The sequence below is a fragment of the Microplitis demolitor genome, chromosome 3 (genome assembly GCF_026212275.2).
Source record: "Microplitis demolitor isolate Queensland-Clemson2020A chromosome 3, iyMicDemo2.1a, whole genome shotgun sequence".
Lineage (NCBI taxonomy): Eukaryota > Metazoa > Arthropoda > Insecta > Hymenoptera > Braconidae > Microplitis > Microplitis demolitor.
This window is the reverse complement of record NC_068547.1, coordinates 1,845,760-1,868,989: the sequence shown is the minus strand read 5'-3', so window position 1 is coordinate 1,868,989 and position 23,230 is coordinate 1,845,760. Positions and strand designations below refer to the sequence as shown.

At 28.0% G+C, this 23,230-nt stretch overlaps 7 protein-coding genes across 9 annotated transcripts; 5 read left to right on the top strand and 2 right to left on the bottom strand.

The window, feature by feature from the left end:
- Positions 1–418: 418 nt before the first annotated feature.
- On the top strand, positions 419–4,555 carry LOC103568909 (monocyte to macrophage differentiation factor). Its single transcript, XM_008545931.2, has 5 exons — positions 419–660; positions 1,263–1,366; positions 2,390–2,632; positions 2,843–3,095; positions 3,947–4,555. The coding sequence occupies exons 2-5, from the start codon at positions 1,293–1,295 to the stop codon at positions 4,181–4,183; spliced, it is 807 nt and encodes a 268-aa protein (XP_008544153.1). The 5' UTR covers positions 419–660; positions 1,263–1,292; the 3' UTR covers positions 4,184–4,555.
- A 210-nt stretch (positions 4,556–4,765) lies between these two features.
- Positions 4,766–9,941, top strand: LOC103568910 (katanin-interacting protein). Its single transcript, XM_053737558.1, has 14 exons — positions 4,766–5,301; positions 5,371–5,861; positions 5,947–6,098; positions 6,233–6,427; positions 6,756–6,893; positions 6,962–7,096; positions 7,440–7,569; positions 7,695–7,963; positions 8,033–8,246; positions 8,305–8,460; positions 8,532–8,671; positions 9,406–9,507; positions 9,571–9,689; positions 9,765–9,941. The coding sequence occupies exons 1-14, from the start codon at positions 5,219–5,221 to the stop codon at positions 9,889–9,891; spliced, it is 2,451 nt and encodes an 816-aa protein (XP_053593533.1). The 5' UTR covers positions 4,766–5,218; the 3' UTR covers positions 9,892–9,941.
- Positions 9,942–10,099: 158 nt separating this feature from the next.
- Positions 10,100–13,017, top strand: LOC103568911 (SET and MYND domain-containing protein 4). 3 transcript variants are annotated; one of them, XM_008545937.3, is made up of 5 exons: positions 10,100–10,313; positions 10,979–11,889; positions 11,964–12,232; positions 12,288–12,590; positions 12,656–13,017. In XM_008545937.3, exons 1-5 carry the CDS (start codon positions 10,297–10,299, stop codon positions 12,917–12,919), a joined length of 1,764 nt encoding a protein of 587 aa, XP_008544159.1. In that variant the 5' UTR covers positions 10,100–10,296; the 3' UTR covers positions 12,920–13,017. The 3 variants fall into 3 exon arrangements, with proteins under 3 accessions (XP_008544159.1, XP_008544158.1, XP_008544157.1); XM_008545936.3 differs by having other exon boundaries at positions 10,866–11,889; XM_008545935.3 differs by lacking the exon at positions 10,100–10,313 and adding an exon at positions 10,367–10,442 and having other exon boundaries at positions 10,866–11,889.
- Positions 13,018–13,101: 84 nt separating this feature from the next.
- Positions 13,102–14,943, bottom strand: LOC103568912 (60S ribosomal protein L13a). Its single transcript, XM_008545938.2, has 6 exons — positions 14,835–14,943; positions 14,279–14,409; positions 13,977–14,086; positions 13,617–13,762; positions 13,308–13,430; positions 13,102–13,227 (listed from the first exon to the last, which is right to left on the bottom strand). Exons 1-6 carry the CDS (start codon positions 14,853–14,855, stop codon positions 13,144–13,146), a joined length of 615 nt encoding a protein of 204 aa, XP_008544160.1. The 5' UTR covers positions 14,856–14,943; the 3' UTR covers positions 13,102–13,143.
- Positions 14,944–15,091: 148 nt separating this feature from the next.
- LOC103568913 (trafficking protein particle complex subunit 13) lies at positions 15,092–17,943 on the top strand. The gene is made up of 10 exons (XM_008545940.2): positions 15,092–15,297; positions 15,678–15,846; positions 15,924–16,008; positions 16,087–16,214; positions 16,283–16,406; positions 16,487–16,583; positions 16,642–16,868; positions 17,376–17,476; positions 17,542–17,689; positions 17,762–17,943. The coding sequence occupies exons 1-10, from the start codon at positions 15,255–15,257 to the stop codon at positions 17,852–17,854; spliced, it is 1,215 nt and encodes a 404-aa protein (XP_008544162.1). The 5' UTR covers positions 15,092–15,254; the 3' UTR covers positions 17,855–17,943.
- Positions 17,944–18,045: 102 nt separating this feature from the next.
- On the bottom strand, positions 18,046–20,307 carry LOC103568914 (GPN-loop GTPase 2). The gene is made up of 7 exons (XM_008545941.3): positions 20,072–20,307; positions 19,893–20,000; positions 19,361–19,674; positions 19,083–19,288; positions 18,752–18,866; positions 18,475–18,670; positions 18,046–18,399 (listed from the first exon to the last, which is right to left on the bottom strand). The coding sequence occupies exons 3-7, from the start codon at positions 19,479–19,481 to the stop codon at positions 18,159–18,161; spliced, it is 879 nt and encodes a 292-aa protein (XP_008544163.1). The 5' UTR covers positions 19,482–19,674; positions 19,893–20,000; positions 20,072–20,307; the 3' UTR covers positions 18,046–18,158.
- A 294-nt stretch (positions 20,308–20,601) lies between these two features.
- Positions 20,602–23,222, top strand: LOC103568915 (DNA-dependent metalloprotease dvc-1). Its single transcript, XM_008545943.3, has 5 exons — positions 20,602–20,836; positions 20,910–21,070; positions 21,276–21,384; positions 21,458–21,577; positions 21,640–23,222. Exons 1-5 carry the CDS (start codon positions 20,750–20,752, stop codon positions 23,209–23,211), a joined length of 2,049 nt encoding a protein of 682 aa, XP_008544165.1. The 5' UTR covers positions 20,602–20,749; the 3' UTR covers positions 23,212–23,222.
- The last annotated feature ends 8 nt before the right edge of the window (positions 23,223–23,230 follow it).

Genomic DNA, 23,230 nt, shown 5'->3' with positions numbered 1-23,230 from the left:
TTAAAACAATGATTAAATTAATTACTCCTAATTATTTCACCTCAATAACAGATTAATTTATTCCATTAATTTTTAATTTATTATTATTCTAACTATCGCGAATTTATCATTTGAATATTTAGCGGGAAAATTTGAACCTTACCAACTTTTGATATTTATTTAAATAAAAGCTATTAATTACAAATAATTATTCAAGTAATTTACTTATTACCTCATTAGAAACAAAGTAATTAAGTAAAAATATATAAAAATATCCGATTAATGTCTTTTATAAAAGAGCGGGAAAAATTCAAACATTACCAGCATTTGATAAATTGGCAAAAAAAAAATATGGGCGCGATGTCAAGTCTTTTTACTTTCATTTCATGTTCGATATGCAAATCACTAAAGAACTATCTGCTATAAACTTTTTGTTCGTGGTAATGGGAGTAAAAAAAAAATTATACGTAAGAATGGAAGGGATGTAAATTAAATATAAAACACAATCTTTGTGTTTTATCAGTCGCCTGTCAGCTCCGAGCGACCGACTATTTTTAATAACAATAATAAGTTTTTTTTTTTTTAATTATTATAACAAAACAATGTTTATTAACATAAAATAAAATTAATTGTCAACTTAAACACAATTCAAATCTCTAAATAGAGTCTCCAAATTCACAGGTAAGATTTTTTTTTCAAATATTTGACATTTCATTATTTTTTTTTTGCACAAAATTCAAATTAAAAAAAAAAACAATTTTAATTTTTGTAACCACAGAGTACTTATTGACTAAAAAGTCATTAATTTATAAATACATATATTTGCTATTAATTTATATGAGATGTAATCTTATATTAAATTTCAAATTTCAGTACAAAGTGAATAAAAAATAATTTCGAAAAATCTATACAGTATATATTTAATTCAAGGTCTGGTTTAAGCTGAGTACGTTGATGCTGTGACAGTAATTTGAAATTTTAATTGTCCTGTCGCATATGATTTTTTTACTGTCACAAATATTTGTTTATAATAAAACAACAAAGCAATTTAAATAATTTGTTTACTGAGCATTAACGATAACAAAAAATATAAAAGAGTAATTATATTGTAGATTATTTTAAAAACGAGTATGTCTGGGTAAAATGATAAGCAAGCGGAGGAGTGACTAAAAATGAAGTATATAATAAAGAAATGAACGATAACAAAAAGCAATAGTTTCAATAAAAATTATTGTTATTATCACTAGTGTATAAAACCTCTTGTACTTGTTTTATTCACTTAGCACCAGTGCACATTATACACACAACTCACCATGGATGGACCTTGCCTTCATCAATTCATCGTGACACCTTTTAAGAATATCCAACGATTACACCGATTTAGAGAGTAAGATATATAATTATTTTTTTATCGGTTCATTCCGCTGGCTATTAACTGGCTAGTCTATTTTTATTACTTTTATTTTATTACTATCTTCATTTTTATTCCTGCACTCGCTTTATAATTCTCATATTTTTTTCATGTAACTCCAAAAAAAATATGTCTTTTAATTTTTATAAAATATTTTCTTTATTTTTTAAATATTTTTATATTTTACACAAGAAAAATTTATCAATTCATGATACTGGAGTTAGCAGACGTCTAATAATTTTTTTATTTTTTTCAAAATGATAAATTATAAAAAATTGCATCGCAGTTTTTTTTATTTTCTACGTACATATTTTTTGTAACCGATTTAAAAAAAATCCAAAATTCTTTATTGTCTTCAGGATTATCAATTAATTATTGATAATTATCGTAAAAAAATGAATTTTCAAATATCAATAAGTAAAATTTTTATTTTCTCAGCATACAGTAGTTTTTTTTTTTAATTTTACTAATTAATAAAAATTAATCAGCTCAATTTGCGTGAAGATTTATCACAAATTAAAATAACGTACGCTCATATTTTTTTATTCAAAATTTAAAAACAAAAAATGATTTAAATTTATAACAATAGTATTAGAGAATATTTTATTATAATTTAAAATTAAATTATTATTTTTGTATTGATCAATTATACAACTAGATAATGCTCCGTAGAAACCTTATATCTATCGCAAAGGTCAAGTATTAACTTACATAATGTTACAATTTACAATACTCTGCACATAACAAGTATATACATATACATAGATATATATTTGAGCAATAAATTTAATAGTTTTAATGTATATATATAATGTCAGCAGAGATTATTATCGAATATTTGCGTGGTAATTTTCATTTAAACTTCAAGTGCCTGATAATTATTTTAAATTGGAAAATTTATCGATGATAATAATTTTGAATTCAAAAAATGGCAACTTGGAAATTAAAGTAAATATTTTTTTTTTAAATTACATATGAAAATTATCGTAATTGTTACAGAATAAAATGGATGAATCCACGTGCGGATGCCAATACAGCTTATGTACCAACGTACATTGAACATCTAGCAAATATAATAACACATGGAATATGGATTGTCCCGGCACTGCTTGGAGCTGTGGAACTTATTTCCAGATCAAAGAATTGGACTCAATTAACATCCGCATGGGTCTACGGTCTGGCACTACTTTTACTTTTCGTAATATCAACATCGTTTCACTGCGTACACTACCGCAATCACAAGTAACTATAATTTAAATTATTTAAATAATAAAATATATGTTTGATATTTAAATTATAAAGTTTTACTATCAATTTTAAATATAATAAATATTTATTTATGTGAGTGGGGTCAATCTATTAATTATTTATTCTATTGTCTATCAAAGAGTTCTGATTGCATTTAATTAAAAAATGAATTATTAAATTTATAATAAAATATTTTTATTTCAGACAACTAAAAGACGTTTTGCATCGATGCGATCGTGCTATGATATATGTTTTCATCGCGGCGACATATTTCCCATGGTTGATGGTTGAAGATTTTCCAGATAATGATATTATACCAACGATGAGATATTTAGTTTGGATTATGGCAATTATTGGTATTTTATATCAGCAAGTATTTCATGAAAAATATAAAATGTTAGAAACTATTTTTTATCTAGTCATGGGAGTGGGACCAAGTATTGCTGTTATAACTGTTGTAAGTATTGATTATTATTTTATGAATGGGAAGTCATCAATTGTATACATTGTTTTTGCTGAATGAATCAAACGCCTACAATATTTTTTCGTAGATTATAAATGTTTACTGCTCAGTTGTCTACTAAAATTTATTTCCTACGATTCTATTGCCTACTTAAAAATATTTCATGATGTTCAATTGATTACTATTTAATTGTGAACCCAAATCAAAGAAATACCTAATTAATGTAGATAAGCTTCTGATTTATTTGCTGAGAAAATCTTGTACTTGTTGAGGAGAAATGATCAATGGTCAAGACCGATCACTTGAGAAAAAAGACACAGCTGATCTGAAAAATATCAGAACCTCGGTAGTCTTCACAATAGTAACTGGAAAACTTGACAGAGTTTTCTATTATAAATTAGTGACCTGATCAGGTCATTCCCTGCATCGACTGAGATTCAACCCAGTGTCTTATGGACCGGCGAGTTATACTATTGTGAAGACCACCGTAGTTCTGATATTTTTCAGATCAGCTGTGTCTTTTTTCTCAAGTAATCGGTCTTGACCATTGATCATTTCTTCTCAAGTACAAGATTTTCTCAGCAAATAAATCAGAAACTTATCTTCATTAATTAGGTACTCCTTGATTTTGGTACACAATTAAATAGTAATCAATTGAACATCATGAAATATTTTTAAGTAGGCAATAGAACCGTAGGGAATAAATTTTAGTAGACAACTGAGCAGGAAACATTTATAATTTACGAAAAAATATTGTAGACATTTGATACATTCAGCAAAAACAATGTAGGCAACTGATGCCTTTATTATAATTTTATTATTAATAATATTTTTTTTATCTCAAGAATAAATTTGACAACATACGAGAATTGAAGACTGGCGGATTTATATACATTGTTGGAATATTATTTTTCAAATCTGATGGACGTATACCTTGTGCTCATGCTATTTGGCACGTGTTTGTAACAGTCGCAGCAGCATTTCACTACTACGCTATACTAAACCATCTTTATCCTCCAATTTATAAAGATGAAAGCGTACCAATAATTAACGATTTTATCAAATCATCAGTTGAACTTTGAAGTTATAAATCAAATGTTTACTTTAGAGATAATTACCTTCAATCTACGATATTATTTTATGAAACTTTTACATGACAGTATAAAATTAACGTAAAACATTTTTTTTCTTTTGTTAAATACATAATTATATAGTTTATTTTTTATTTTATGTATATACTTCGAGCATTTAAAATTTAAAAAATCATTTTTTATAAAAATATAAATAATTGAATATGTCAATTTTTTTTTTTATAATTTATAATTATAAAATTAATGAATTTTAAAAGTGATAGACTTTTTTGTTGATAAATTTATAAAATCCTTCAATTGATTATTTTTAATTAATGAAACAAATGAATCTCATTAATTAAGCAGATAAAAAATTGTAAATAGTGCCAAAGTGCAATCAAAATTATACATAAAACAAAATGTATATGATTGATAACATATATATAAATATATATATATATAAATATATACATATGAAAATTTTTAGACATACTATTGGTTTATATATTAGACAATATTATTTATATGTAATTAAAAAATTTATATAAAAATTGTAATTGCCAAATGTAAATATTAATTGATAAAAAATTATGTCTATTATCAAAGATTTTTATTTTTACTATCGAACCACTAATTCATCGGCCATCTTAATTAGTAAGTAGTTAATTATAATATTCGCTGGTCACGAGAAACTTTTTTTCCGCGAACTAATTAAATTGGTAACATGTTTCGTTGTCCCACTCTATATTTATGACGGTGGGAAGAACATTGACACTGAAAGTGTTTCCATGGTAACTATTTTATCAACAAAAATAAAGTCCACGTTATAGTAATAAAATTTACCAGCTTTGTTTGTATAAAACACTGCAACGTGAAAATCTAAATCGACCGCGCAAATGTCAAAAAAAAGAAAAAAATATACATATATTTAAATGTAAATTTAGTTTTATTTTCCGAGATGATTTATCAAGTGTTAAAATAAATATATAGTGTTATTGTGATATTTAAATAGGGTAAAAAAATTACGTTTAAATTTTTGATTTAAAAATGGATGGTAGTTTTAAAAAAAATTCCTCACCAGAAACTTTTGGTGATGAAAAAATGCCACCCTGGTTATTAGAAATGACTGAGTAAGTAAATTTGTTTTTATTGCAAATAAATTAATTACTAATTGCTAATTATTATTATTTTTTTCTTAGAAACGCGAGGAAATTAAGCCAAGAAAATTTCATTTCGTTGCCTATGGAATTAAATTTAAAAGAATCATCAGTTAATAAAAATAACGAAAAGCGACGTAGTGGTCGACGTGCTCAGACGGTAGATAAAAATGATAAAAAAAAAAGTGAAGTTACTCGTAAAGGGACAAATTGTGTGTCGGCATCATTACTTGAAACTCGGAGTAAATTTAATAAACCTCCAGCGACATCGAATATTTCTTTACATGAGTTCAAAGACAGTGATAAAGATTTAGATTACACGTTAGCAGACTTTGGTAAATCAGCGGAGCCAATTTATGACACAATTAATTTATTCGCTGAGGAACGTAAGTCATCAATTGATTCGTTGCTGTCAAGTCAATTGAAAAAATTAAATCTCGGGGACTTGGAGTCATTTGAAGTTGGAGAGGCATCAGGTGTAAATAGTAAAATAAATAATTTATTTAATAGAGATACTGATAATTCTCCTAAAGGTAAATCATAAAATTTTATCTACTACTCGAAAATTATCCATTTATTTTAATTGACAAGATTATAAATTATTTTATTATCTGACAGGCAAAAATGAACACGACTTCATAATACCAGAATTACCATCCGGAGAGTCACTGACGATAGATATTTTAAGTACGTGGGGTGATAAGAATTTTGTTGGACTCAACGGTATTGAAATATTTTCTTCAACTGGCAAAACTCCGATAGTAACAAAAGTAATTAAATTAATCAGTAAAAAAATTTATATATATTTAGTTACTTAATTAAATATTTGATAAAAATAATATGACTGATAATATTAACTGACCCTTGGATGATTAATTTATTTAATTAATGATATTTTTAAAAGATTTCAAGTGATTGCAGCAACACCGCGATTGAAAATCCAGACGATAAAAATAATCCCATTGATAATTTGATAAATGGAGTTTATCGGACGAAAAATGATTCAGATATATGGCTGATACCTTTTCACAAAGGCGATCATCATTGTATATATATGACATTTGCTGAGAGTATTAAAATTGGTTTAATAAGGATATGGGTATTAATTTTAAATGATTATTTTACTTCGCATGCCCGCGAAATTTATTTCCAATCTCTTTATATATTTTTTTTTGTATGAACTACTTTCTCACTTGACATTTTTTTACAACCACTTTATATTTATGTAAATACTGCATATTAAAAGCCATACTTTCACTTCTTATTTACTTTTTATTGCATTTTCACCTCTTGTTTATTTTATTTCTTTTTCTTCTTTTGGTATTCCTTAGTCCCATTTTTCTTCTATCTTTAGTATTTAATATTTCAAAAATTTAATTTAATTATTGACCTCCTTCATTAAAACTTTTAATTAATTATTATTTTAGAATTATAATAAATCAAGAATACATTCTTATCAAGGTGCCAAACATGTTGTTATTAAATTAGACAATATTATTATTTTTGACGGAGAAATCGCACGTGCATCTGGTGATATTACGGGAGACATTAATACATTTGGAGATGTAATTATTTATTATAAAAATATCAAAGCAAACAACAGTACTTTCACACTGAATATTAAATTTTTCAGACTATTTTATTTACAACCGATGAAGAAATACTCGAATTGATATCAGAGAATGACAAAAACTTTGATAATTGTCAAGACAATTCTAGTGAAGAAATAGAAATAAATCGGCCTATTACCGCAGCTACTGATACAATAGTATGTAATTAATAATAAATATTTAATTTATTAATTTACTGTTAAATTAATTGTCACACTGTAAAAAATTTGCCGAGTGAAAATGAAAAAGTTAAATTTAAATAAAAACTAGATCACTCCGCTGTAAAAATAAACTCCATATTTACTCTGCATGCAGAGTGATTTTTTTCTGAATCTCTGAATCGAGTGACAAAAAGAATTCGGATTTAAATGAACCCCGTAATCACTCCGGTTACTCCTGATTTTTTTACAGTGTAAATTTATTTTTTATAACTATCATCATTTCATTGTATATTACATTTAAAGTAGAATAGATTTTTTTAGTAGAATGTGTAATTTACAGAACGAACTACACATTAGTCACTCGGACGAGCAACTTAATTTAACTGGGAGTAGTGATAAAAATATATCTATTGCATGTAAAGAAATTAAATTATTTTTATTGTCTAATTGGAATTCTAATGATATGATTGGTAAGAATCATTAATTATAAATTTTCTAATTATAATAATAATTCATAATTCAAAATTAACTGTCTTTAAATTTTTAATTTAATTACTGTAATTAATTAATTAATGATTATTTGTGTGTCTCGCAGGTTTAAACGGAGTAGAAATAATAAATGACAAAGGCTTAATTATTCCAGCATCACAATTATCAATAAATTGCAATATTAAAAATAGTAATGAAGAAATTTCACATCTTATAGATGGAATAAATTTAACTACAGATTCACAGCACATGTGGATAATAAATAATCAATCAGAATTAATAGTCACCATTACAATAACTTTTAATACTGAATTATTTATCACTGGATTAATTATTTGGAATTATAATTATTCACTAGAGTCATCATACTGCGGAGTAATTAATAATTAATAATTAAAATTATTTATTTATTTATTTACTTAAAAAAAAAAAATTTATCTTCAGGTGAAGCAGTTGCTTGTAGAATTGGATGGAAAAAAATTATTTGACGATGATTTTGAAGGATTTTTACTAAGACGCGCACCCGGGTCATGTCATTACAATTTTTCACAAGAAATAAATTTCATTAATCGGCCAAAAATATCTATTTGTAAAAACTATAGTACACCTTGTAAAAAGAAAACAGAAGATAAATTTAACATCATAAAATTATCAAAAGGTATTTTTTAAAAATTGATAATTATATAAAGTATATTATAATTAATTAATTATTTTAGATCCTTATAATTACGACTACGAATCACCGCCTGTACCTCAAGGTTTCGTTTATCAAATAGTTATTTTTTCAACGTGGGGTGATGCTTACTATGTCGGGTTAAATGGTATTGAGTTATTTGATACCGACAAACAAAAAATAAATTTGAATAAAAAAAGTAATTACTGTTTGTAAATTATAATTAAGTAGTAAAATGCGCTTATGATTTATTGCGATTATTTTTACTAGACATTACAGCATATCCAGAGAGTGTAAATGTTATTGAAGGTATTGAAAACGATATCAGGACACCAGATAAATTAGTAGACGATATAAATGATTGCAAAGACGGAAATCATTCATGGCTAGCTCCGATTTTACCTGGACAAGTAATTATATTTATTATAATTAATTAATGATTGATAGAACTGAAAGTAGCAGACAAATATTGACACGCAAAAACTTCAAAAATGCATGTGTATAATTTTTAAAAAATTTCTCATGACAATTAACTTTATAAAATTTAAAATTGTCGGCTACTTACAGCATCATAATTATTATTATGTGTGAACGTAGTTGACAATTGGACATTTTTAAATTCTATACTTAATAAATAAAATGTAAGTAGAATAAAAATTTAGATAAATGAACCCAGGTAGCACACTTGTCTTTGTGAAATTTATAAGATATCAGCTTTAGGCTACTTTTTGACTTGTTAATAAGGCATCAATATGTTGACAAAACGATCAGAAATTTATGTCGCCGAAAAAGTACCTACTTAAAAGACTTAACACAACTGATGACAAAAAATAAATTACAAATTGTGGTAAAATAAGTCATCTAAACGACTTTTTAATTGACGTGACAGGAAAAACAACACAACTCATCTCTGGCTCCGGAACCAACATTTGCATGTCGTATTCATACCAAAAAAGATGACTTAGACAAAAAAAATTTGTCTTGTCCTTTCAAAAGACATCTTAAAGTTGACTTGTGCTACTTGGGAAAAATCAGTACGCGCGGTTTTTAAAATTTAATTAAAATTTATAAATTGTCTCATGTCTGCTACATTCTTACTCATTAATTATTCAACCTATTTAAAAAAATATCATTTATATTTAAGATAAATCGTATTTATATGATATTTAATGATCCGGTTACGGTATCAATGATTAGAATATGGAATTATTCTAAAACAATTGAAAGAAAAGTCAAAGAATTCGGAGTGAGTACTAAAAATATTATTTATTTTTTAATTAATACTTTACTATAAATTAAATTTTTTTAGATTTTTGTTGATGATCTACTGGTCTACAATGGAATGCTAGGAGAGAATGACACTTATGGTACTGTCTACTTTAGCAGCAATAATTATCGAGAACCATGTGGACAAATCACTAAATCAACGTAATTAATATTTTTCAATTACAATTAATTAATTAATTAATTAATTAAAGTATTTAATGTTGTAAATTACCACAGGTCAGATCAAGAGATAAATTTATTTAATTTAGAAAAAGTTACCCAAGATGAAGATTCACAACCAGACCAATTGCTACGACCCTATACCTCATTGCTGCCAAAAAATTTACGCAATTCTGTACAATAAAACAAAATCGTCATTTTTTATACAAATAATATTTTTATTATCGCAATCACTTTTACTTTAATTCATTATTTATCTCATTAAAACAATCACAGTTAAATATAAATGAATATGTTTATTTATCAAACTTTTTTTTATCACCTCCATGCTAATTCCTATTTTACCGATCAAATGGAATTCGAATTTATTTTCCCTCCAAAAATGCGTCAGCCATAACAAAAATTATTGAGCGTAAACAATAGTAGTTATATTTCAGGAACAAAGATATTGATAATTATTTTTTTATTCACGTAGTTTTATATTTATTAATTAATATATGTGATTATTACTGATAATTACTTGGACAACAATAAGTTAAATTTTAAAATCAGTCGAATATTTTTTTATTTTTATTGGTTATTTCAGTTCATGTTCAAGGTCACAAGGTAAGAATGTACATTTATCCATATGTGATATATATATATAAATAAATTTAATGATTGTCATATAAAATATGAAGCACCGGCTTTACAATTCAAAATTTATCACAAAAAATGACAGCACGGAATTTTAATGTGATCTAATAATTTTTGAATTGTTTTTAAAATCAAAAATTATATAAAAAAAATATTTTAAAAAATTGCACCTGTAGTTTTTTTAATTTTCTACATGTGCATATTTTTAATTTTTTGTTTTTGTAATTAATTTGTTTAAAAAAAATTGTCTACTAACTACGAGATCATAAATTTCAATGATCAAGAAATTAACAAAAAATTTTCGAATTTTTTTTTCACCTAATGAATTACAAAAAAAATAAAAAGTAAAAATATGCACATGTAGAAAATTTAAAAAACTATAGGTGCAATTTTTTCAAATATTTTTTTTTTATAATTTACTGGTTTAAAAAACAATTTAAAAATTATTAGACATCGGCTACCTTGAGTATCATGAATTTTGAACGACTGTGTTGCGAATAATTTAAACATTTGTTTTTATAGATGAGTTCACGACTAGATCAAATTTTTAAAAACTCTGAAATTTTATCACTTTTTAAAGATATAAATGAAGAAAACAGAATTCATACAATAGTCGCTTTTTTTCTGTCGCAAAGTCCGCCAGTGATAAAAGGCACCAAGAAAGATGCATCAAAGGCGCAGGAACAAATAAATTTAGCAAATGATTCATTTAAATCTGTACGATCGCTGTACCTGGTGAGTATGTACACAGAAGCGATAATGAATGCGCCGATAAATTCACCAGAGCAAGCACGTGGTTTTGCAAATCGTTCAGCGGCTTTGTGCAACGCGCGGCTGTTCGAAGACTCTCTGAAAGACATAGATCGTGTGCTGGCCATCGGGTATCCTGACAATTTAAAAGCCGGTTTGTATTTACGTCGTGCCAAGAACTTGCTGTCATTGAACCAGGAAATGCGCCCAGAAGTAAAAGAAGCGATCGCCGAAGCTCGTCGGTTGATGGACAAAGTTGACGTCTGCAGTGAGAAGAAGATTGATATGGCGTTGAAAAAGTTACGGCAGAAAGATTCCTTCAATAAGTCGTATACTAAGTGGGATGCCCACAAATTTTTGCCACCGGTGCCTAATGACAATCCGCAGATAGCACGAGCGTCGGGCGGCATCGCTATGAAATTTAACAAAGAGTTCGGACGTCATGTCGTGGCTACACGTGACATCAAAGCAGGGGAAACATTGATGGTAACAAGGTCGTACGTGTCTGCTATAAAAAGAGAAAAGATCATCAAGTTCTGCTGGTACTGTTTGCAACGCACCTGGGCCAGCATTCCCTGCAACGAGTGTGTCAATGTAGTATTTTGCAATGAAGAATGTCGTGATAAAGCTTGGCAAGAGTTCCATGACATTGAATGCCCTTTTTTGACTGCTGTCGGACTGGAAAAAATTTTATATCATGATCTGCTGGGCATCAAAATGACGATAAAAGCACTCAAAGAAGCCGGATCGCTTGAAGAACTGAAAAAAAAAGTTGAGATGTTAGATGCAATGCCAGGTAATTTATTTTTAATTAATTTATTAAGAATTGGGTATTAAAAATTAATTAGATAAATTCGTAATTTATTTCAGATAAAATAAATAATTGCTGTTATAATAATGTTTATGATGACACTCGTTATGAAAGCGTTTGTACGATGTATCGAGAAGGCCGTAGTGATCTATCGGCAGTAAAAAATCTAATTAGATCTGTTGAATTATTATATTATTTAGTAAAATCAACAAAAATGTTTGGAGATAAAATTTCAGATCTATCAGAGACTAGAAGTAATAAATGGATTAGTTTTATGGTTGAATTAATTTTCAGGCATCAAGAGATTTCGCAAATGAACGCTACTGAGGTATAAAATAATTTATTTGATAAATTTTAAAAGATTGATGCTGGAATTTTTGCAGTTGAGAATCAGAAGAGCCGCTGACGATGCACCGATACGCTCTTATATTCTGATACCTTTGTACGGTTTTTTAAATCACAGTTGCGATCCAAATATTCACAAACTAACTTCCGGTGACATGAATGCGCTCTTTGCTGTGCGATTTATTAAAAAAGGAGAGCAAATTTTCATGAATTACGGGGCTAGGTTTCAAATGATGGACAAAAGATCTCGAATGATTTATTTGGAGGGTCATAGATTCTTATGTCGCTGCATTCCTTGTTTGAAAAACTGGGGACCTAATTCATCATTGCCTTCATTCATGGCAAGTATCAACAATTTATTTTAAACTTTTATTGTAATTATTGATTATCTATTATTTGACCACAGGACCAATCGCTGCCTGCTGAAGTGAAACAAGGGCTTAAGATTATTGATAAAAAAGCAAAAAGATATCTAGCACAGCTTGAAAACGAATCTACAGATGTTTACCGCTACAAAACACCAGACAGTTATTTTAGAGACTGTATAAGTCAGCTATCGAAATTTTTAAATGACTACGGAGAACTTGCTGAGTATCCATGTCAAGAAATCGAAGATTGCAAACGAGCGCTCATTGTTTCCTACAAACATATCGATGACCATTACATATAAACTGTTAGAGATCATAAAAATTTAATACATGCTAATTTATCTTGCCAAACAAAAGTTTAAGTTATTTTTCTGTAAAACTTTAAAATAATAAATAAATATTTTTTTATACGTTAAATAAAGTAAAGTTTTTAGTTTACTTTTGTTTTTTTATTAATTATTTTCATGGTTTAATGATTAAAAAATTAATTTGTTGATAAATTTTATTATTTATTGAAATTACACGTTTAATTATAACCAAGCTCGTTAATAATTTTCGTGTAAGGAGCGGTCGATTTAGCAACTTTTTCTCCTGCTTCTTTTGTGATTTTCTGTAAAAAAAAAAAAAAAAAAAATTTCGTTATTAAATATTAATAATGATTATAATTATTATAATGTGAGCAAAACATACCCTGAGTTTATCTCTTTTGCGGATACTAAGGACAGCCTTGACCTTCCTCTTGTTCTCAAGAGTTTTAACAACGTCCTGGTATTTCCATCCTACTTCGTGAGCTAAACGTCCAACGTGACAGTACTGTAAAAAAAATAATTGATTAAATAATTATTTTAATAATTACTTACAGTAATTCTATAATTTGTAATTATTTTTCACTCAGAAATGAAAGTTTCAACAAATTATATTCAGGCGCAAATTACCATGACCATCATAGTGAAAATAATTATAAATAAATAAATTATTGACTGATAAAATAATGAATACCTTTCTGCCGGCTTTAAGACAAATGATTCTCATAGCTCCAGGAACGACCATACATTTTCTACGGTCGTAAGGTGGTGGGCATCCTTCGTAGGCCTTCAATCTACGGAGCGCATCCTTTCCTCGTTGGGTCTTGTGTGGGATCATTCCTACAAAAAAAATCATACTAATTATCAATTATTTTTGTTTTAAAAATAATAATTTTAATTGAATGATTATTAATTATCAGTTAAAATAGTTTTCTCACGGCATTCAATTAATGTAGGTAAGATATAAAACATCATACAAAATAAAATAGTACTGAAGTCAGTCTAATAATTTTTGAATTTTTCAAAAATTGATATATTGTCAATAAATTTTTACCTCTGACAGTTTTGAAGAAGATCTTTGATGGTGAACGGTGATGGAATGGTCCACGTGCTGGGTTAACATTACATCTTTTTCTCAAAAATGACATGAATTTCAACTTTGTCCTATAAATTTACAAATAATTAGTATTAATATTTTTTAAAAATTAATTACTAAGATATAAATATGTTGTTTTTAAACAAATCATAGTAAATAATATTTTCATTAGCTTCAAATAATGAAGGTAAGGTTTAGATTATAATCATTTTACAATTACAATAAATATATTTTTAAAGTAATGATTAATAAATAATTACTTGAAGAAATTTCCGGAGATATTCAGAGATTCACAACGGACGACGATGACTCTGGTACCCTGGAGAATCGCTTTGGCGACCACTGGTGCCAATCGACCGCACAAATGATTCCTGCCATCGATTAACAATGGCTGAACAAAAAATAAATAAATCAATTAATTAATTAGATGACTAATTTAAATTATAAGTAAAATTAAAATACGAATTTAAAAATTACGATTTGAAAAATAAATATTTACATTCACGAGTAAAAATTGCGGCGGTTAATTCAAAAAAAATTTTTAATTTCGAGTCAAGTTACTGGCAAGTGAGTGTGAAAAAAAGAGTGCTGAGTTATAAAATTTATTTAAAGCAAAATGAATTTTGATGCACGTGGACAATTGGAAATTGACGCCATGTGTTGTAGAAATTTGAGGTTAAAAAATAAATTAAATCTGATGGTAATAATTATTGGCGATGGATGAAAAATTAATGTCTGATAATGTAAACAAAATAGTGCACAATTTTTAAATTATTAATTTAATAGTACGGAGATAATAAATAATTACTAACAAACCTTGCTCGAAAATCCCGTCATCGTTACACCCGAACTATCAACGGTCAGGCATAAAAAGGACGATGCTACTGCCGGAAACGTGAGGTGACTAGAAATTTACCTAGACAGTAAACTTACTGATTTATTTTTTCACTGGAATGTTTAAATTCAAAAGTATTTTCATTTTCCCGCTCTAGATGTCAGGAGTTCATTATTTCAAATTGGACTGCTGTCAAAATAAAATTATTATTTGGGAAAATAAGAAAAAAAAAAAAAAACAGAATAAAAAAACTGTCATGGAGTAAAAAATTGTAATCAACAATTAGATTTCTAAAAAAAAAATTATTTATATTTTATTTAAAATAAACTTTTTATTATTAGTTATTTTATTTAGTGTACATATATTTGGTTTTTCGTAATAATTTATTTAAATAAATAAATATGGATGCGAAACCTAAAAATGAACATCTTTTAGCTTTAAAAGGTAATTGTTTATTTAATATTATTATTAATATGTATAAAATATATATACTTACTTATATTTATAATTATAATTTTTCAAATATTTTTTTTTTTGTATTGAACTTTTTTTAAAACAAAAAATTTATTTGACGTCTACTATTTTTAGTATGAAAATAAATTAAACATATTGATAAATGATGTATATTTATATATTTATTAATGAGTGCGAATGTAGCAGACATAAGACAATTTATAAATTTTAAATAAGTAAATAATGAAATTTAAAAAAACGCGCGTTCTAATTTTTAATTTATTTAAATAAAATTTAAAAAATTGCCAATTATCAGCTACAATGACACTCATATTTATTGTTGCAATCTAATATTCATATATTTATTTCAGTTATGAGATTAACGAGACCAACAATGGCAACACCTGTCATAGTAACATGTGATTCAACAGATTTACCTGGAAATACATTAAATAATGAATTAAAAAACGATTGTACTGCATTGCAAGGTATGGAGAGTCTTGCTGTTGGACAATTTATGGTATTACCTCAAAGTTTTGGGTATTTAATTACTTTAAATAAATAATTACTAATAAATAAACAAATATTTTACTACTAATTAATACAATTTTTTACAGCAATATTTATTTAGGAGAAATATTTTCTTGTTATTTGTGTGTACATAATGGTAGCAGTCTAGTCGTTAAACATATTAACGTGAAGGTAATTTTTACTTGACTGCAATGTTAATTACTTGGTTTTAATTGCGAATTATTATTAATGATAAATATTAATTTATAGGCGGATTTACAAACGAGTACGCAAACAATCCAGTTGTCGAATAAAAATGTAAATATTGATGAGTTACCGCCTGATAATACCATTGATGAAGTAATTCACCATGAAGTAAAAGAAATAGGAACTCATATGTAAGAAAAAAAAAATTTAATTTCAAATCTTTGAATGATTAATTAATTAATTTTGTTATTTTTCTTAGATTAGTTTGCGAAGTAAATTATATTTCGTCGGCCATAGGATCAGTAGCTCAGTCATTTAGAAAATTTTTTAAATTTCAAGTTGTCAAGCCCCTGGATGTTAAAACAAAATTTTTTAACACCGAGGTAAGACATTTTTAAAAAATTCAACTGAGACTAAAAGTAAATTATTATAAAACTTCATTTATTATTTAATTTATTTTAAGTGTGATGAAGTTTACGTAGAAGCACAAATTCAAAATTTGACAGCAGGCCCAATATGTTTAGAAAAAGTATCCCTGGAGTCATCACATTTATTTACGGGTATTATAATCAGTAATTATTTTTTGAACATTTTATAAATTATTTAAAATATTTGCAGTCTCGGCGCTTAATACAAATGAAAAAGGAGGTTCAGTTTATGGTAAAGTAAATCTACTAGACCCGAACTGCTGTCGGCAGTATCTCTATTACTTGAAACCGCAGCCAAGTTTGATGAAAGATCCAAAATTGATACATAATGCCACTAATATCGGTAAGCTTGATATTATTTGGAGAAGCAACATGGGGGAGAGAGGCCGATTGCAAACTAGTCAGCTAACAAGATTGGTAATAATCTTAACTAATTAACTGATGATAATAATTTGTTATTAAAGGAATTAGAAATTTTCTGATCTACTTCCTTGACAGAATATTTTTCAGAGTTCACCCTTCGTATGAGTGGGTATCAATACGATGTCAAGACGAGTGTTACAAGCTAGCTGTCATATTTTAGACAACAATAAAACTGACGGCAAGCAGACGACGACTTACTGCTGCTATTTTCCTAGAAAGTTGTTGATAGGTCGGTAACTACTTGTAGTCAACAGTTACAAAGTCAAGTTGTCGTTAACTTGATCACAACTAATTGACATCAACTTTCTGACCAAAGTCTTGCTATCAAGGCGGCTATATAAATTTAATAGAATTCTTTCCAAATATGACAGCAAACTTGGAATACTTGAATTGATTCCATTTATACAAAGTGTAGAATCTAAAAAATATTCCGTCGCAGACCAGGAAGCTGTAATTTCATCGATAATAAATAATTACTTGAAATTTAATTTTATTTCTAAGGCTTCTGATCACGGGGATTTAAAAGTCACTACAAAAGATATTCCTATCACTGTGCTACTAGAAAATCTGATAGATTTTAAATGTCATATTGTAAATACATCGTAAGTGAATCCTTAAAATGCCACAGAGGATTTATTATTAAATAAAATACATTTATTTATTACAGAGAACGAAACATGGATTTATTATTGAGTCTAGAGTCAAATAGCTCGTTAGCTTGGTGTGGAATATCCGATATTACGATAGGAAATTTAAAATCAGGAGCTTTTATTGATGTTCCTTTACGTTTGATACCATTAGAAAGTGGTCTAATTGTATGTAATGATTTATTATATTTATAATAACAATTAAAGTAATTAATTTTAATATTTATTTAAAATTTTTAGACCATATCAGGATTAAAACTGATGGATACTTTCTTGAAGAGAGTTTATGACTACGAACATCTTGCACAAATATTTGTCTCACAAGTGGATTAAAAAAAATATTTATAGTAGATACATAAAAAATATATTTTTTATATTGTCTACTTTAAATTTAGAGTACAGCTGAATTATATTTAAAATAAAAAAAAAAAAAAAATAAAACTATAAATATTCAAATAATCGCAGACGTATGGAGTACTAAGCATTCGGTTTTAAAATCCAAATAATAAATAAGTATAAAAATAAAAAAATATTTAAATATTTTTATTAGCTTTATTATAAAACATATAAGTATTAATTATTATTTTAAAAATAGATTGTACAGTAATTATTTAATAAAAATTACATGATAATTTTATTACGGAAGATAAGCTTCGAGTGTTGACATTTTTTCATTTTCATCAACAGCTCCCACAGCGCAAGCAAGTAACGTTTGTACATCTTGCGGCTCATTACCACCGAAAATGTAACCATTGGCTTTATCAATCGCATTCTTAACTTGCAGAAGGAGATTCTGATTAGCAACATCCAGTGGTAAAAAACTTACAAGACTGTAATCTTCGACTAGTGATACCAATGCTCCATTTAATTTTTTGTATCTAAAATCAAAGAAATTAATTAATTTTGTCTTATCAATCATACAGTTTACTAATCAATTAACTTGAAATAATTACTTGGCTGTCGATGGATCCTCATCAAGTTTATCCAGTAAATAATTCAAATCCAATACTTCGGTATAAAAGTCAATATTAAATGCCAGCCTGTCTTCGTATTTTTTTAATTGATCCAATTTGGTCATAACATTAACGTGGGGTAGTCCTAATTGTAGCATCGTACTTGTGCAAACAACTAGTGAAGACAAATATTTACCTAAAAATTTAATTAATTTTATTCAGCCAAGTAATTAAATGTAGAAATTTAATTAGCAGAGTAATGAGTTGTGAAATTAACCTGGATCGCTGCAGTGATGAGAATCAATTAAATAAACACTACACAGACGTACTAAATTTTGATTCAATTTTTCGGCGATCGCGGCTACTGATTTATGATGAGTGTACAATTCAATCTAAAAAAAATTATTTTTACTTTAAAAAGTCAGCTCTTCATTAAATAAAAATTAAATATTTGAAAGTTTATCAGAATTTTCTCGATTTGAAAAACTAAAAATAATTTAAAAACTTTCGGATAGATCGAAAACTGTGACGAATAATTTGAATTTCGAATCGAAAAGTTGGGTTCGATTCAAACCCAAATAAAATGAAATTTAATTGTTGATAATTACTTGGCCAGGGCAATCAAAGATAAGATAATAATCTTTTAAATTAAGAATCTTTTCAATCAACCAATTGACATTAGCTTCCAAAAATTCCATGCAATACATCAATCCACCATTAGGTCCAAGCTGATATTTGTTCATAACATCATCCAGTTTTATTAAGTCCGCAATATCCACAGCTGTCTTGTACTCCATGTTATCATTTGCTGGATCTATTCGACAATCGAAATAACAGAGACAATGATCATTAATTAAAAACTAATTAAAAATAATTAATAACTTACCAATATTTATCACAGCAACTTTTCTTCCCATTTTTTCCAAAAAATTACACATCGCATTGCAGTAAGTTGTCTTCCCGCTTCCAGGTGGTCCGATGACCAATTGTCCGAATATTAAAGACATTATTACTGATATTAACAATAATGACAATTACCAAGCTTTCAATTTGTTAATAGTAGCGACTATAGTCTTCAGTGTACTCAAGTCGTGATCTTTCAGAGCAATTGACAGCAGTAATGGCCTGTCAATATTAATAGCTTCAGCTATATAGCGAACAGCTGCATGAACTTCTTCAGTATCTTTGCCAAATATTACGCTAGATAATTAATTTAATTAATTGAAGGTATTCTAGACAGGGCGTCCAGTTTTTAAAAATTTTCAATGACAACTGTCATAAGTGTCAAAATTTTATCAATTAATTGAAAAATTTTGATACTTATGACAGAAAATTGAAAATTTTTAAAAACCGGGAGCACTATCTAAGGCTACTCTTAATTTCCATAATTTTAATTATTGTAAATAATTAACACTTACTGAGTAGAATAAGTGTCGCTATTAAATTGATTCAGAGATGATTCGCGTGTCACTGTTACCATAGATCCAAACTTTTTGAATTGTGTTACGATGATAAACAAACGGTTTCTAAAAATAATTTATTTACATATTTGTAATTATAAAATGCTAGTTAATTAATAAATAAATGATAAATTTACTTGTAAACTTTGAGGGCGATATCGGTATGATTGCCATTAATTAAAATTCCACAGTCATTATTAGACATTTTTTATGTTCATTTCTGTTTATTTATTTTAAAAATGAATTGCTAAATTGTATACTTAGTACACCACAGCTTTAGTATAAATTTTTTAAAAGGTTAGGGTTTAAAAAACTTAATAAAACAAGAGAAATGCGCGTGCGCGTAAATATTTTTTAAATAACTGAAGTTAGCGGACAATTAAAAATTTTCAAATTTTTTTTTCACCAATCGTTTACAAAAAAAAAAAATTCACATGTAGAAAATTAAAAAAACTATAAATGCAATTTTTTTACACTTGTCGTTTTGAGAAAATTTCAAAAGTTATTAGACGTCGGCTAACTTCAGTATCATATTTTTAAAAACTGCGCACTCGCGTAGAATTTTTTTTTTTTTCATCTAAAATTTATATTTTTCTCTCTTACACTTTTATATATTTTATATTTGTTGTCTCACCATAAAAATAGTATAAATTAAACTATAGAATGTTGATGTTTAGTATATTTTGTTACCGACTTGAGTTGCCGCCAATTTTTAGCCTAAAAAAATAATGAAAATTTAACCCGGTGTTAAATTTCATAAATTATTTATTTTTCCTAGATATTTAAATCACGAAATAATTTAAAATATATAAAACATGTCAAATAAATATTTTGAAGACTTAAATTTATTAAACAATCAAGACTTCCATGGCATAACAGAAAATGCCGTTTTTCCAGATCACGTAATTAAATACCTCATACTATTTTTGATAAAATTCATTTCAAAAGGTTGTTAATTACATATTTGATTTACAGTTAAATGAAGTCGAATATCAGCCAAGAACTCTGATAGACGAAACGTTGGAGATAATCGATCCTACACCAAATGTTTACACGATGTTCGTGCAATTCAATGAAAAATTTTTTTGGAATGAGTTGGTTGCTGTCCAAGTTCGATGGAGCACTCGAATGACAACGTAATTTTTTTTAAAATTTAAATTTTGTTCTCTCATATTCATTGTAATTAATTAAAATAAAGAAATCACAGTCAGGAAATCAACAAAACGTTGTACAAAAATTAAATAATAGCAAGAAAAATTTTTATCTAATGAAACTGTGATTTGTTTATTTAAATATTTTTTAAATTCATGGTTTTTAAAATTATTTAAATTATTTTATCAGATGTGCTGGCACGTGTTCATTTCACCCACGCAATCGTGAGTGTGTTATTTCCCTGAGTGCGCCTTTACTTAAATTGCGACCTAGGAAAGATTTAGTTGAAACTTTACTGGTATTTTATTTTATTTTATTTGTTTATTACTAATTATAATACTTGAATAATTGATGATTAATTTTGTTGATAGCACGAGATGATTCATGGTTATTTATTTGTTACCAACAACAACCGCGACCGAGATGGTCATGGTCCTGAATTTTGCAAGCATATGGAAAGAATAAATCGCGAAGCTGGGACTAAAATTACGGTAATTTATATAAGTTATGAATAAAACTATGATTTTAAGTGATAAATTTTTTTTACAAGCAGATTTATCATGATTTTCATGATGAAGTACGTCTGTACCAACAGCACTGGTGGAGATGCAATGGACCTTGTCAGCACCGGAAGCCCTACTTTGGAACAGTGCGTCGTGCAATGAATCGCGCGCCTGGACCTTCGGATTTCTGGTGGAAAAATCATCAGCAAACTTGTGGCGGTGAGTTTATTAAAATACGCAAGCCTGATGTTCATAAGCCTAGAAGTAAAAAGTCTAATGAACTTTCTAAGCCGTTGCCAAAGCAAAATACTCTAGATAATTTTGTCCAGACGAAATCACCTAAAAATAAAGTATCAGGAGACGGTGAAATTGTACTGCTGGGTAGTAAAACTAAAACAGTAAACAGTAAAACTAAAACAGTTAATAGTAAAACCGTATCAGGAGATTCTAATAGTACATCAGAAGGTATTAAAAAACTTGGTAACAAAACAAATAATGTCTTTGGTTTCGGTACCGGTGGTCCTGGTTCTACAAGTTCAAATCCAACACCAAATACTAAACCATTTACTTCACCAAAACCACCAGCCAACCGAGTCAATTTTTCTGGTACACTAGGAGGAAGTAATTCTGGTAAAAGTAATTTGCTAACTCGTTTTATGTCACCTGGACCAAAGTCTAATCCAGCATCAGCTGATAAATCAAAAGAAGCTGCTGGTAAAAACGAACCTCAGTGCCCTATTTGCAATAAAACAATTCCTGATGACAATATAAACCAACACATTGACTTATGTTTGGCTGCCAATGACACTGATTCAAATCCGCCAAGAAAACGTCCAAAAGTTGAATCAAAAGATCACGAGTGTCCTTTTTGTCATGAAAAATTCGAAGCAGACTTGATTGATCTCCACGTGGACGTCTGTTTAAATCTAGACTCCACAGCCGATAATACTGCAGCTCCACAAGTACTAAATAGCAGCAGCGATAGTTCTCACCCAGGAGATTCACCAGCAAGACCCGAGACCAATCGTATCAATTGTCCGAAGTGCAATAAACCTTTTAGAAGTGAATCGATAAATGATCACTTGGATGCCTGCTTAAATGAAGCCGGAGATCTAGCTCAGCCATCTGACAATTCGTATGTCAATCTCACAAATGACGATATTACGGATCTAACATTGTCTCCCGCTAAATCTAAGACCGAAACCATCGAATGTGTCACATGTGGGCGATACATAAATATTAAACAGTACAGCGATCACTCAGATGAGTGTTTGAAAAAGGCCAAGCACAGACTTGAGAAAGATCTTGGCCCCGTTATCGTCATTGATGATTCCGATTCCAAACCGAGTTGCAGCAAAACATCTGGAAGCAGTAAAACTCGTACTCGCGATACTTACAAATGTCTAGTTTGCGATTCGATGATCAGCAAAGAAATTCCACTCAATGAGCACTTGGAGACCTGTGCGCTGATCACTTTCGGTGACACGACTCTTGATAGTCCGAAAGAAGTGGAGGCGCCAGCCAGCATGGAGCAAAGATATCTCTGTCCAATTTGTAACTTGATGATTATTGGTAAAGATATGGCCGAACATGTTGATTGGTGTATCACTCGTAATGATTAATTACCAATTATTAATACAT

Excerpts from the sequence above, each read along its gene's own strand:
- LOC103568912 (XM_008545938.2), bottom strand. The coding sequence starts at position 14,855 with ATGACGGGATTTTCGAGCAAG. Across the intron at positions 13,763-13,976 it reads CTTCTTCAAAACTGTCAGAG|GAATGATCCCACACAAGACC; the intron begins GTAAAAATTTAT and ends TTTTTTTTGTAG. Across the intron at positions 13,431-13,616 it reads GTCTTAAAGCCGGCAGAAAG|TACTGTCACGTTGGACGTTT; the intron begins GTATTCATTATT and ends TTTTTTTTACAG.
- LOC103568910 (XM_053737558.1), top strand. The coding sequence starts at position 5,219 with ATGGATGGTAGTTTTAAAAAAAATTCCTCACCAGAAACTTTTGGTGAT. Across the intron at positions 6,428-6,755 it reads TTGGTTTAATAAGGATATGG|AATTATAATAAATCAAGAAT; the intron begins GTATTAATTTTA and ends TTATTATTTTAG. Across the intron at positions 8,247-8,304 it reads CATCATAAAATTATCAAAAG|ATCCTTATAATTACGACTAC; the intron begins GTATTTTTTAAA and ends TAATTATTTTAG.
- LOC103568909 (XM_008545931.2), top strand. The coding sequence starts at position 1,293 with ATGGATGGACCTTGCCTTCATCAATTCATCGTGACACCTTTTAAGAAT. Across the intron at positions 1,367-2,389 it reads CGATTACACCGATTTAGAGA|AATAAAATGGATGAATCCAC; the intron begins GTAAGATATATA and ends TAATTGTTACAG. Across the intron at positions 2,633-2,842 it reads GTACACTACCGCAATCACAA|ACAACTAAAAGACGTTTTGC; the intron begins GTAACTATAATT and ends TTTTTATTTCAG.
- LOC103568914 (XM_008545941.3), bottom strand. The coding sequence starts at position 19,481 with ATGTCTTTAATATTCGGACAATTGGTCATCGGACCACCTGGAAGCGGG. Across the intron at positions 18,671-18,751 it reads TCATCACTGCAGCGATCCAG|GTAAATATTTGTCTTCACTA; the intron begins GTTAATTTCACA and ends TTAAATTTTTAG. Across the intron at positions 18,400-18,474 it reads GAGGATCCATCGACAGCCAA|ATACAAAAAATTAAATGGAG; the intron begins GTAATTATTTCA and ends CTTTGATTTTAG.
- LOC103568911 (XM_008545935.3), top strand. The coding sequence starts at position 10,422 with ATGACAGCACGGAATTTTAAT. Across the intron at positions 10,443-10,865 it reads TGACAGCACGGAATTTTAAT|ATGAGTTCACGACTAGATCA; the intron begins GTGATCTAATAA and ends TTGTTTTTATAG. Across the intron at positions 11,890-11,963 it reads GATGTTAGATGCAATGCCAG|ATAAAATAAATAATTGCTGT; the intron begins GTAATTTATTTT and ends AATTTATTTCAG.
- LOC103568913 (XM_008545940.2), top strand. The coding sequence starts at position 15,255 with ATGGATGCGAAACCTAAAAATGAACATCTTTTAGCTTTAAAAG. Across the intron at positions 16,584-16,641 it reads GTCATCACATTTATTTACGG|TCTCGGCGCTTAATACAAAT; the intron begins GTATTATAATCA and ends AAATATTTGCAG. Across the intron at positions 16,869-17,375 it reads CTAGTCAGCTAACAAGATTG|GCTTCTGATCACGGGGATTT; the intron begins GTAATAATCTTA and ends TTTATTTCTAAG.
- LOC103568915 (XM_008545943.3), top strand. The coding sequence starts at position 20,750 with ATGTCAAATAAATATTTTGAAGACTTAAATTTATTAAACAATCAAGAC. Across the intron at positions 20,837-20,909 it reads ATGCCGTTTTTCCAGATCAC|TTAAATGAAGTCGAATATCA; the intron begins GTAATTAAATAC and ends TTTGATTTACAG. Across the intron at positions 21,071-21,275 it reads TGGAGCACTCGAATGACAAC|ATGTGCTGGCACGTGTTCAT; the intron begins GTAATTTTTTTT and ends TTATTTTATCAG.